General features: G+C 42.2%; 1 protein-coding gene across 2 annotated transcripts in view; it reads left to right on the forward strand.

The window, feature by feature from the left end:
* The window catches only part of PLPPR1 (phospholipid phosphatase related 1), a 121128-nt gene that overhangs the window by 99320 nt on the left and 8589 nt on the right, over positions 1–13219 (forward strand). For both annotated transcript variants that reach the window (XM_059873985.1, XM_059873986.1), the window contains 2 exons: positions 1909–2041; positions 10745–10995. In XM_059873985.1, the coding sequence (XP_059729968.1) occupies positions 1909–2041; positions 10745–10995 (384 nt within the window). The remainder of the gene's footprint in view (positions 1–1908; positions 2042–10744; positions 10996–13219) is intronic.

The following is a 13219-nucleotide window of genomic DNA, read 5'->3' on the forward strand; positions in this document are numbered from 1 at the left end:
TTTAAAGATGGATGTACAGTTACAGGAGGACTGTTAGTAAGCTTTATGCCTAAGTCTCTCATGTTTGAAAAGTTTAGGATATTTTAAAGTCAAGTAGCCCCTGTGTTCACAGAGTAGAATTCCCTCAGGTGTGAATCATCTCTCAGTGTGTATGTACAGCCCCGGGCAGAGAGAGAGCCAAAGCAGTAATTCAAACTTCTGAACATTGTAATAATTCAAATAATAAACGGGTTGAAACAGAGTGTCACTTTCAAACTGCTTTAGTGCAGATGGTCTTTTTCTTAATTCCCAGCCCCATCGTTAGTGAGCTGAGCTTATTGAACTGCTTGCCAATTCTGTTAAGAGCAGATGGAGTGAAACGGGATAAAGGCAATATTTCAGTGCAGCTCCCATGCATCAGCTCCCCTCCAGATGCCATTATCGACATGCATTTTACAGCTCCACAGCTCTTGCCATCAGCGGGTAGAATTATAAAGAGGTTGATCATACTTGGCTTGAATGTCAATAATCAATAAGGACACTCATCTGGCTTAATAAGGATAAATTGTTGCCCTTGAAACAGCACACCATTCCAGCAGTCAGAGTGAACTAAGGTGACTTCCTTGACATTTATACTAACTCGGGGTGTCCGTGCCACCCTGTGTGTGTGTACACAAACACTTCTGTTATGCATTGCTCTGACTGTTCCCCAACACTATGGATTCTCTTGTGTATGTCCTGCAGTAATGTATTAAATTAATAATCTTGAGTGCTTCCCCTTAAAAGCTCATTTCTTCCACATCAGGCAGGCTTTTTTTATTTTAAAGACTTTAATTACAAACTCTGTCTTTCTAAAAGGGTCCCAGTTTCCCTTTCTGAAGCCTGCTGACAGAACATGGTGGGTGATATTTTCAGATTTTCTTGCTGTATGTGGATCGTCGTTGCCTCTAAAGCCTGTGATTAAATTCTGTCCAGCTTTAGTGAGGGTAGATAGGCCTCAGTGCAACAGAACTAAATTAGTTCTGAGTGCTTAAGATATGATCCTACTCCTATGGGAAGCAGCTATTACATTTATAGAAAGCACGAATTTTCAGATCACACAAAAATATGTAATACATAAGCACAGCTAACATAATGATCAGTGGTTGTGTGGAGACTTCATTTTTGATAACAGAACATTTAGTCAAATATTGCTCTTTCTCAAAGTGTTTTATTAACAACAATCCTTGGTTGTTACCAACAATTCTGGTCTGTTATTGCCAACAGTCCTTGGACGGCTCCCCGGCCATCCATTTATCAGTGTTTGAGACGTCCACACTATCCTCTTATCTTCTGGGAATTGAGAGCTCAAAAAGGATCTCACTTTCAACCTTGTTCTGAGGGTCACAAGAGAGTGGGCTCTAGTTATGGTAATCTTCCACCCTGGGCACAACTCAAGTTGGTAGCTTTTTTTGAAAGTTCAACGACAAAAATATTATTTCACTTGGGTTATTATTCAGACAAGAAAAATAAGTTTCCAAGGCTGTTAGTGAAAAAACAAATGCTCATTATACAGCAGAGTTTCTGGGAACAGACAGTGTCTCTGATATGCTCAACAGGGGCTAAGTCCAGGTGCAGCTCATCAAGGCTGAGGCTTAATGAGCATTTCTCAGCTCAGTGCAGCCAGAGGAGGGGGATGAGATGCACCACCACAATCCTCCCCGTGAGTGAAGTCAGGTTCTCTGGGTCCCCGCACCACTGAGTGCAGGAATGATCCCTCTCCAGGGTGGGAGCTGGGTGTCAGTGTCATGCTGAGCCCCGCAGTCCAAGTGCAGGGTTCCCAAAACACACAGCTGTGTAGCACTGTCTGTGAGCTGGAACCAGACACCCATGTTTCAATGTTTGCTCATGTAGTTTTTAACCTTCTCTTTCTTTCCCTTTCCTTGGCAGATTTTTATTGGTGAGATATCCATGTATTTCATAAAGTCAACCCGAGAAACGCTCATTGTTCAAGAGAAAACTATTTTGACTGGAGAGTGCTGTTACCTGAACCCACTGCTTCGAAGAATAATACGTTTTATAGGTAAGCGGCCTGTGCATTGCAAGCTTGGACCCTGCTTGCACCAAAACAGGACGAAACATGCTGAAAAAGTACATCACAAAATTAATAAAGCTGTGAAATCTTTGCAGGCATCTTCCACCTTAGAGGGATAGTCCCCTCAGGATTTCCAAGGTAACTTTCAAAATTTGCCATATCATGCTGGCTGGAGCTGGTTTAGATCATATTCTGCTGAGCTTAATGCTTTTTTGAGACCCTTAAAGAAAGGTTTTACCAATCAAATCCTTATATGAATAAATCCATCATTGCTAGTTTATGCAAGCTACCCATTTTAGTTACAAATTTGTCCTCACCAGCTCATCTATCTGGCATTTTTCTTTTCAACTCTAATTTTCACATCCATAGCTCTGCCACATAATGTTCAGCCAAGCCCAGTGTAAAAAGCCCGGAGCTCACTTCAAAATAACAATATTATTTTCATTGTATTTGCTTTTTCTTAGACTTTTCATTGAGTTAATTGCTGAGAAATGAAGTTCTGTCATTAAACCATTAGGAAGTTGCTTTTTATGGTGCTTGCAAACTGCTTTACCCTCTTCACACTGTTGATGAGTCCCAAGTTCATGCGTGGGATGGGATGTCTGGCTGATGGCATGGGCCAGCGCCTCCTCAGAATGCTCCCCACTGGCCAAGAGGGGCTTTGCCATCACTGCACTGTCCTCCTTGTGCACCCTTAGAAGTGAGGCACCCTCACACACTGCCTCTCACAGAGAACTGAGCCCAAATTCATGGTCTGACTTAGAACAAGCAATGTGGGGGGAAAAAAGCCAAAAGTATCTGGGGCACTTCTTCCCTGTCACTGCTTGATTTCTGAGCTCTGCCTGGAATGAAAATGTCAGCTGTGGCCGTGGCAGGTGTTGTGTTGCTTCCATGGAGCACATCCCTGGCTGCAAGCAGGGATACTTCCTCAGAGCACAGAGTTGAAGGTGCTAGCATATTTGTCATCAGCAAATGTATGCTGCAAAGGAGGAAGAACCATGGTTTTCCTTCTCCTTCAGTTCTCTCTGCGCCCTCTGCTTTAGGAATGGAAAGTAGGGAGTGAATTGTGCCTTCTGCCACCACGAAGGTGGAAGCAAACCACCTGTGTTTTGGTCCTTGGGCCTGGTCTGTGTGCTGCTGGGGGGAACAGAAAGACACAGAAATGCAGTTAAAAGTAAAACATGCTTGGACTTCACATAACCTCCAGGATATATTGATGGACAGCAAACTGCCATTAAGAGAAAAGCAGGGTACAGTGTCCACTGGGCCACTCAAGGCTTTTTGACTGTTCCAGTACATTTGGCGTGTTGCAAAGTCCCAGTCAAGCACTCTTGCCTGAGGGGTCAACACTAGAAGTCCTTAGATCATGGAGGCTAAGTTCTTGCTCAGTATGTTTTCTTACAGTTAGCTTTATTCTTCTGGTGGAAGAGGAGAGGGTAGCAATGATACAGTGGACTCTCAGAGAGCAGAAGGACATAAACCATGTTAAGGAAATAATTTTTGGCTTTGCCAGCTGTGTTTGTTTTCCTGAGAAAAATGAAGTTAATATTATTAGAAAAGGCTTGAAGTCTTTGCCTTGTCTAAAACCACACTGTGTGCTTGTTTTCTTCTGAAAACTTTTCCCTGCCTCTGCAGTGGAATGAGAGAGGTAGAATTTGTTGGATGAAATAATTTATGAAAGAAACTGAAGATAACTGCATGTTTTTCATTTTTCATTTCACCTGTGTTTCGAAAACATGGCATGGACTGAGCACCTGAACCCTGTGCCTGGATGATCCAGGAAAGTTAGCTCCATACTTAGCCCACTCCAAAATGAAGCTTCCCAGGTGTTTGGGATGCAAAGACAACCAGATTGCTTGTACATGGATTTCTCTATGTGTGCTTTCTCTTGATAAACTTTAGGGCCAAAAGTTACAGAGCTGATTAGCTAAGTTCTCTTACAAGTAAGTTCTCTTCCCTAGCAAGCAGTCTGGCTTGTTGCAAAAAAAGTTTTCTACCAATTTCATTTTGGTACCCAGAGGTTTGAGCAAGTCTTACTGAGTACCTGTAAGAAGCAGTTACTTAACTCCTTGGAAAATTGCCTTGTAAGGCATTACAGTTTATATTATTCCAAAGGATGAGAAAAATCCTGCAATGTGTCTAGGTTCTCATGTGTCAGGAAAAATGAACACTACTGTCTGACCCTGCAAGTGACATCATGGAGAACTTTGGGAGTTGCTGGTCCCAAATTTTAGGAGTGCAAAGAGGCTTTTTCTCCACACTCCCCCCCCCCCCCACCCCCCCCCCAATTCTGTAATGGAAGTTGCTAGGAAGAGATGGGATTTTAGGAATTGTAGTCTAAATGTGCTTTCCACAAAATAAGCAGAAAGCTGTAAATACTTCACTAAATGTTCATTTATATTTTGCAAGAAATGAGACGCAAAAAGGGAAACTTTAAGCCGTCTTTTTGTCCTGCAAAATACAAGGACTCTTCTAATGTAATCTTAGTTGGATCCTCTGGTTGCTGGATTTGAGCTTTTCTGCTCTTACTTTTCTTTCTTGTATACAGAATTAAAGACTTTTTTGCACTTTGAAAGCAGAGCGAAACAAAAGCCCTACAGCTTTTCTGGAATGCTAACAAAGCTCCATGTTTCTTCTCTGGATTTTTCCCTATCTTGTTTACTGTGCTCTCTGTTGATTCTCTCTTTGTTTTCCTCAAGGTCTCAGTACATGTCTGTTTCTACAAGCCTCCCCTCCTGAGTTTGGTCGAGACTCTGAATGTTGAGCTTTGTATTAAATCTCTCCCTGATTCTTTGTCTACATGAAGCAGAGCCACAATTTTTTCTTGCTTCCTGGCCCAGACACAAATTCTTCATGCTGATTGACATTTGCTTTTGTGGCAAAAGACTGCCTCTCACCTTGCTGCAGTGTATATCAAGTCCTGTATCACAGCCTAGATTGGTGAAACCTGCTCTGTTCCCTGTATTTAGAAAAACACTTTCTTTATCAGTGAAAAAAAGCTGGCTTAGCTTGGAAACATCAGACTTTGATGTACGCTTCAATTTTTTCCATCTTCCTCTTTATCTTTTACAGCTGCTTTCACAGACTTTTTTTTTTTTTTGAGGTTTTGAGGTCAAACTAGTGATGTGCAATTGCTTCAGAACAGTTTTTTCTAATATATTGCTGCTGCAGTGCTTTACTTTAGGCACATCCTCTCTCCTCCCTCCTCTCCCCACACTTCCCAGCAGTTCTGTCATCAATTTTTGATGACAAAACTTGCTGTTTATGTGCTGAACCTTTGAGAAACTAATTGGTAGGGGTGGCTGTTTCCTGGGCCTCTGCCTCTTCTCCCTGTCTCCCACCTTGAGCATACACAGCATTTTGTATATTTATTCATCCTGTCTTGTAATTTCACATTCAGCACTTTGTTAACATTGTTCCACCTTGCATTTACGTCTGTGTTCTACTTAATCCTTTGTATTGCAAATAGAGGTTATAAAATATTTTAGTGAATGGTTTCAGTCAAGGTTTTAGTCTTTTTTTGTGCAGCTGCTATCATATCCCCAGGATCAGGGACTCACACCTCCCTGACCCAGTCTGACAGGGTGAGTATGGTATGTATTGTGTTGCATTTCATTATATTAGGTTTCTAATCCATGTGATTAAGTTGTCTACCTGCAAAGCCCTGATAACATGCAAGTAGCCCCTTTCTAGTTCAGATATCTAGCAATTCAGCATGCTTCATCAGCTTGTTACCAGGGGCTTTTACTTTGGATGCGCATAATTTGCCATTAACAAACGGTGCAGATCAGCTTCTGTTGACAACTTAATCTAAAGCATGGTGACACTTCACAGTGGGCAGCTAAATAATTAAATTAGGGCTTTATTTCAGCAAATTAAGATTTTAGTTCGGCAAATAAAGGTTTACAAGATTTATACACACATTGAGTTTATTGTAATAGGATAGATATACCCAGAGCTCTGATGTCAATTCCCTGAGCAGCTGCACAAGACAGCTTACCTGACCTTGTCCTTCTGTCTGCCTTGCATCTGAAGTTCACTGTGAAACAGTGCATGTTCTGTTACTAACTGGCTGCCTTTCCAAGGGGCTCGAGCTGTACTTGGGGGTGTTGCCCCAAACCCAAACTGCTGCAGCAGCTTGAGCAACTGTAGATGTTATCACTGAAGAATCTCCACAAAGAGGAACAGGTCACTGTGCTGGGGATGCATCCGCCCTTAAAGTTCTCATTGAGGCTCTGAGCTGGCAGCTGCCCCCATGAAAACTGGTGGTTGTGAAAGCAGGGAGGAAGGATGATACCCTGTACCTCTGTCAGCAGGAGTCTTGAGCCTCCAGAGGACTTTTGCGCTGGGAACTGAATTTCTTCTGGAATGGTCAGACTCAGGAGGTTTTAGATCCCTGGAGTAGTGAACTTTGTGGGGTTTTCAGTGGAAGATCACAGCCAGTCTTAGAATGGGGTTATGAGTGCTCAGAAGCTTGATGTTGAGCCTGTTCCTGATGCCATGGCAACAGGACAATAAAGTCCCCTGCAATCCCCATCTCTCCTGTTGTAAAATGGATTAATGATACAGGCCTCTTTTTACACACCCTTTAAGATTAAAAGAAGGGGGGTTTAGCAGAGTCTGAGCCATAGGACTATAGATGTATGGCTTTATTGGATGCACAGGATTCTTACAGCAAAACATGGGCTGGGGATCAGCATTTCCATAGAGCCCTGAGTCCTTCCAGGGACACACTCCAATGAAACTCTAATCTTCCTTAAAAAACAAAGGGGTGGGAAAGGGGTTAGGGTAGTATGAGTGTGCATGTGAAATATGAACACTTTACAAGTTAGGCTAGGAGTGACAAATTCAGATAATTGGGACAGAGAGGAGTGCCTAAATAAATATCCTTGGTAGAAAACATGATGATATGTTACTGAGGAGCTCAGCTTCTGATGTCTCTTGAACCCTTCTGTGCATTGTTTCTTTTGCACTTTATTTAAGGGTTTCATGATTTTTCCTTAATAAAGCCTTCTACTTCCTGATTTCCACCCACTGGCTTCTCACTTGTCTCTCCCCAGTGTCTTTTCAGCTGTTCTTCTTCAAGTCCCAAGGGGGGCTTTGTTGATTTTTGTTGTGGTGGCGATTTGGTCTTTTTTTTTCAAATCAGTGGCACTTTAAATACCTCTAATAGCGAGAGTTTGCACGGAGACAGCAAGCAGCTGCAGTGACTGATGTTACATAGATTTAGGATGGAAGAAGAGAGATGAACATGAGCTGCAGGGAGGACAGAGGGTTCTACTAAGGCTACAGCAAGTGACAAGAGCTGGATTCTTCTTCGGGGCAGATGCCTCTGTTAGAAAAAGCCACAGGGCTGGAGGTGGCAACACTGAGGAACTGCCACAGAAGGAGCTTGATAGGAGACAGAACATGAGAATAGGATGTAGGTCAGAGCCCAGGTGTCAGGGGTTCATTTGGGACTTTCTGACAGTTATTTAGAGGGATGTGTAAGTGGAGAAATTAAAAATGAAGCGTTCAAAACTGGAGCTGCTAAATACTTAGACTTTTCTTCCAAGGCAAGTGTTAGTTCAGGTGAGATGACACAGGAAAGTCAACCTTCACCTCATCCATCCTCAGCATTTTTTTAACGAGACTTTTCTTGTTTGTTCTTTTTCTTTTTTTTTCTTTTTTTTTTTTTTTTTGGTCTTAACATTTTATTTGTCTTTCTCACTGGATGTAGAGATATGTTAAAATCTAACCTCTGTTTTCTTGGGCTCTGGAGCAGCTGAGAGAGTAGCAGGGAGTACAGCCTGCCCTCTTATTTCTGGTCTAAGCTAGTGTCTCTCCCGGTTACATTCTGCTTATTGTTTTGTCTTCTAGGTACCTCTTTCTGCTCCTGAGACACAAGCACAGCTGAGGGTAGTCAGTACAATGAGACATCAGGAGGCCTTTCTAGGCATAGCTTCTGCTTCTTCTTTAAGGCCTCTTTTTGCAGCCAGACTATGTGACATGAGTGGCTGAGGGGAAAGGTTGGCTTTATGTAATTGCAATTAACCTGCATCCTTTCTGCTAGTGAGCAGCTGTAGGTCTGCTTCCCACACGGCTTGCACTGTTCCCATCCTTTCTCAGCACATGCCAAGTTGTGCACTACAGTTCATCCCCAGGTTTTCTGGCCCAGAGTGAGCACACTGGAAAAAAAGCACTGGCTGCTGAGCAGGATGACACCACCTCCCCTTACACCTATGTGCCAAAGTCTGGAAGAGGCACGTCTTCTCCCATTCTTTCTCTCTGACATTATATCACGGACGTGAGCTGTATGACCTTGAAGAGCTGGGGCAACTTGCCCTTCCCATGAAGCCTTTCAGAGCAATTTGTCTGCCTCTAAAAATCTGGCAATCAAATCACTGCATTTTTGTGCTCTGGTCAGTTAGTTTAGCTGCTGTAGGTCATTGACCGAATCCATTGAACAGATGGATTCCTGAGGTACACAAACTATTAGGGGACTGTCCAGCACTGCCCAGGCACACTGGCATTACTGCCTTTAAATCAATTATAGCCAACCCTTGCTCCAAGTCTCCAGGGACGTGAGGTGTCACATCCCTGCCAGCCAGACTCATTGCTGCACATGGCTGTGATTTTCACAGAGCACAGCTTGGCAGAACTGTGAGAGAGGAACTGCAGCAGATGAAATGCACCACAGTCAGAATGTGACAAAGGTTGCAGCCTTGGCTTGCTCTGCTCTTCTCCAGGTTACTGCAGGCCTCAGCAGCTGCGTTTGGGCCACCACTTTCTGTGCTACCAAATATTAAGAAAATGCAAGTGTTGAAACTGCTTTTCTTAATGGAGCGAAGTACCTTTGTATATATGCACTTCCTAGAGATTGAAATAGTTTTATGTAATTTGTGACCTTTTCCTGAAATGTCTTGGTTCTTGGCTTGTACTTACATGATAAAGAGCATGAACCAGACTGCCTGACACTCAAATTTCCTCTAGTTATTGTAAAGGCTGGGTAATAATCCTTGCTGTGTTTTGTACAGCACATCAGGAAGTTGCTATTTAAAGCAAGCTGTGGCAAAAAAAAAAAATTAAAATTTTGACAGAGTGCTGTATATAAAACAAGATTCTTCTCTGTCATAACTTCAGCTGTTTCACCAGGCTGAAAAGACACCCTTCTGCCTTTTTCCTTTGAACTTGCTTGTGCACTGACTAATGTAGGTGAGAAGTTCCTGATGGCTGTGGAAAGCCATGGACTTGTAATATTACCATAGGGATAAAGGAAATAACAGAGCAGTCTCTGTGCTCTCCTTTTAAACACACTTAGCAAGATAAATGGGAGGAAAACTGTCGCATTATTGAAAAGGCAGGGGCCAGTCCTGCAATCTCAAACCAGAGGAAGACAGCCTCCTTCTTTGGCCACCACCAGCTTTTTTAATCCATGATAACATACCAGGTCATTAATAATAAATCAAAATATACATACATGAAGAATAGTAATACATGCAGCCTCCAGAATCATCTTGCTGTGTGATGCTCCTTGCTGACCTTGGGGAAGGATGGTGAGGAGGAACAGCTCTGCAGTCCTGCAGCCCCTCCAGGCTGTGTCCCAAGGGAAGGGCTCTTCCCATCAGTACCCCAGCGAGGGATCTGTGCCACAGTGACACCAAACCATCTCTCCAACTGACTGGCACAGGCAAACCCCACTCAACACTTGTACAACAAGTCCATTTTAGTTACAGTTTAATTGTATGTTACTGTATGTACATGCTGCATTATTTTGAGTCCCTCGTGTTTTTTGTGTCTCAGACTAGAGCAGCCTTTTAATCTGTTTTTTAACTCAGTATAGATAAGCAGTGAAGATGTTACAATCATGGTGGTGCCAGCTCTTAAGATTTTATCACAGCTTTCCTAAGATAATTTCCCTTGAGCTCCAGCTCATAGTCATATTTAAATACATAACAGTCTCAGATAATTTATAATTTAATGACTTTTGCTTACAGAGCTACAGAAGAGAGAAAGCAAAACTGCAGGAGCCTCAATATCCCTACATCAGAAGTCAGTATTTATTTGTTCTATGTTTTTAGAACATAGAACAACCTTAAATTAATCTTAGTGATGAGAAGGGGAAGAGGGGATCTGATTTAATCTTTCAGAAAATTTGGGTTTGGTAATTTTGCAAACCTGCTGTTCTGTACCTTAAGTATGTAGGAATTGCATCTGAAAAATCCTCATATGTTCATAGCAGCTGTGGCAGGTATTGATAACACTCAAGGGGAGTCAGTGAAGGATGTAACAACTGCAGTATTGATCAAGAGAAGCTTCACAACCCTGGAAAAGTTCCTGCATTCAAGTGAATACTTCATCTCACAGATTATGTCCTCCTGGTGACATGAGCTGAATTGCATCTGTCTTCCAGAGCAAAGCATTGGGTTGCTTCCAAAAGTACATGCCAAATATTGCTAGGTCAGGATTGTAAATTTTCCCCATAAAGGTGGCAAATAGTCAAAATCCAAAAGGTACTTAATCCTAGGTAGTTATGTTAGAAAAAAGAAGTATTGTGTCTCAGCACTACACTGCTCTTTCAGGTGCAGAGATCCCATTTTTTTGTCACAGATTTGTTATAAGACACTACTCTCATTATGTCTCTCCCTCTCAGGTATGGTGACATTGTCTAAACCTGTTTGAATAATCACTGTTTTTAACCTTTCCTCACAGGAGTGTTTGCATTTGGACTTTTTGCCACTGACATCTTTGTAAATGCTGGCCAGGTTGTGACTGGGAACTTGGCTCCCTACTTCCTGACCGTGTGCAAACCCAACTACACTGGAAATGACTGCCGGGCCCACCACCAGTTCATAAACAATGGCAACATCTGCACAGGGGATGTGGAGGTGATTGAAAAGGCCAGGAGATCCTTCCCATCCAAACATGCTGCTTTGAGCATCTACTCAGCTTTATATGCCACGGTGGGTGCCAGTGATGAATGCTGACTTGCATGAGAGTTTTCTGCATTGTCTAGATGGGGCATTTTTCTTACAATGGATTTTTCAAGAAAAATAGGGCTCTCTTGGGGACAGCTTTTTCTTTATCAGTAGGGGAAGAGCCTCTTCTCTCTCCATTTTACCAATCCTTGTGTAAATAAATGAAATGCTCATTGATTTTGAGGCACTGCATGTGGGGGCATGAGGTCCTAAACTTGTCTTTGCTGCTGATCTTCTAATTCAATTTTCTCTTCTCCCTGCGCCTGTCTCCTGAGCATTAAAATGAAGCTGATCCTTAAACAGCTTCTGGGTTGCTACATTTGTTCACGTGCCATGCGTTGTGGAACATTTAAAATGTAAATAGTACTCTTTCAATAGAGGTCTGAACTTAGGCTGAATTTTGCTTCCCTTGTTTAGGACCTGAACTCACATTGCAACAGGGGTTCTGATAAAAATCAGTGCCAGAATTTTGTTGTTATCACAGAGAAATGCACCCCAGCTCACATGCTGAATAGGTGGCACTGCCGTGCAGACCGGAAGGAAGTGATAAAGTCTGGTGAAACAGATCAACTGCTCCTTCGAGTTCTCTGGCTAAGGTTTCTGTGATTTTTAAAAACTGATCCAAGAATCTTGAAAACAAAGCAGAAAACCTTGGTGGTTTTGCCATAAAAATCCAAAGACTTAACCTGGTTCTGATCTCAAAATGCATTAACCTAGGTCTTTTCTCTCACTATAGCTTGACTCAGAGTAGTGTCAGAGTCTCTCTGTCAGTTATAAGTATGCAAGAAAAGCCTTAAAGTTATTAAAGACAGGGTATTTACTGAGAATTTTGCCCGGTGCTGTTGGTAGCAGATAAATGAAGCACCACATTATTACTTCTAAAATTAAGAGTCTACCCGCTGCTGTTTCAGTATCCATCTGTTGGCAATGACTGTTTTTTGAATAATGATGGAAATAAACTGTAACTCCTTTGATCAGGATTTGGGAAATGTTTGGAAAGCCTGTAACATTTTGTGCACATTACTTCTTAACAAAGTGCAGCCCTGTGTGAAATACAGCCCACAATATACTCAACATGGTTGTAGCAGCTGTTTGCACCATGATAAACTCTTAGGTGGAAGTTCCAGGGTCAGGCTTAGTCCTGGTTCTGTCCTAAGCTAATTACATCCTTTCACGGATTTTCCCTGCCCAGCCTTCTTTGTTTACAAGGAGGGCAAATTTTCTACAGCTTTCTGATTTCTACAGCTGAAGGGTAACACCGTTTTTCTTCCTGAGCCTAAGCCCCAAGTAGTTTAGTATTTCTGAGATGTAGTTTTCCAGGAATATGTGCTATGGGCCTGCACTTCTCACACTGGGAGATGTCAGATGTAGCCAGGACATGGAATTCTTTCTGAGCCACAAGGTCATGAAAGTTTGCTGTTAAAGCATTTCAGCCCACAGTTCAATTTCAGCCCAGTTCTCTGCCTGAAGTCAACTTTTAGAACTAAAAATGTGTTTTCTTGTCTTTTCTTTGTCTGCCAGATGGGAATAACATGAGCATTACAGAAGAAATTCATTGTTCATATCCAGCTTTACTTAAAAACTGTGCCGTGCACAGATTTTTGAGAAGTCTCTTGCTGATTCTAATATGCATAATAATATGGCCTTCTGAACATGAAACACAGGTTATTTGCTTAGTAATAGCTGTGTTTTACATATAGCTGAAGAATTGAGCCAAGGAGCAAGAAAAATAGAACAGGTACAACATAGGGAGGCTGGAGATTGTTTCTCATCTTATGAAATGTCTTGTGAGATCTGGAAGTTTTCTCCCTTCACTGAACCTCAAATATCCTGTGTCTCACTTGTTCTTTACTCTGTTACTGAAAACACTCCCACTGTGACTGGTTTGGCCTTGTGCATTTTTGGTGTTTGTTTTTGGTTTTTTATAATGTGGGGTTTATATTTAATCAACTAGACTTTTCTATGTCACCTTCTAAAGAAGCTGAGGAAAACCCAAAGCATCACTTCTGTGATCTCTGCAGGTGGAAATGAATCTTGTATGCGTAAAGTAGGGGAAGGAGAAAAGGGCTGGCAGCCCTGGCTTCCATACTTATAAAAAAAAATAAGAATGGCCTCTAAAGAAGTTTAATCAGTGTCCCAGGAAGAGATGGCAGTCACTGTACCTAGTGCAAGCTGCTATGCACTCACATGAATTTAAGTTCCTTTTCCG

This window comes from Haemorhous mexicanus, chromosome Z (genome assembly GCF_027477595.1).
Source record: "Haemorhous mexicanus isolate bHaeMex1 chromosome Z, bHaeMex1.pri, whole genome shotgun sequence".
Lineage (NCBI taxonomy): Eukaryota > Metazoa > Chordata > Aves > Passeriformes > Fringillidae > Haemorhous > Haemorhous mexicanus.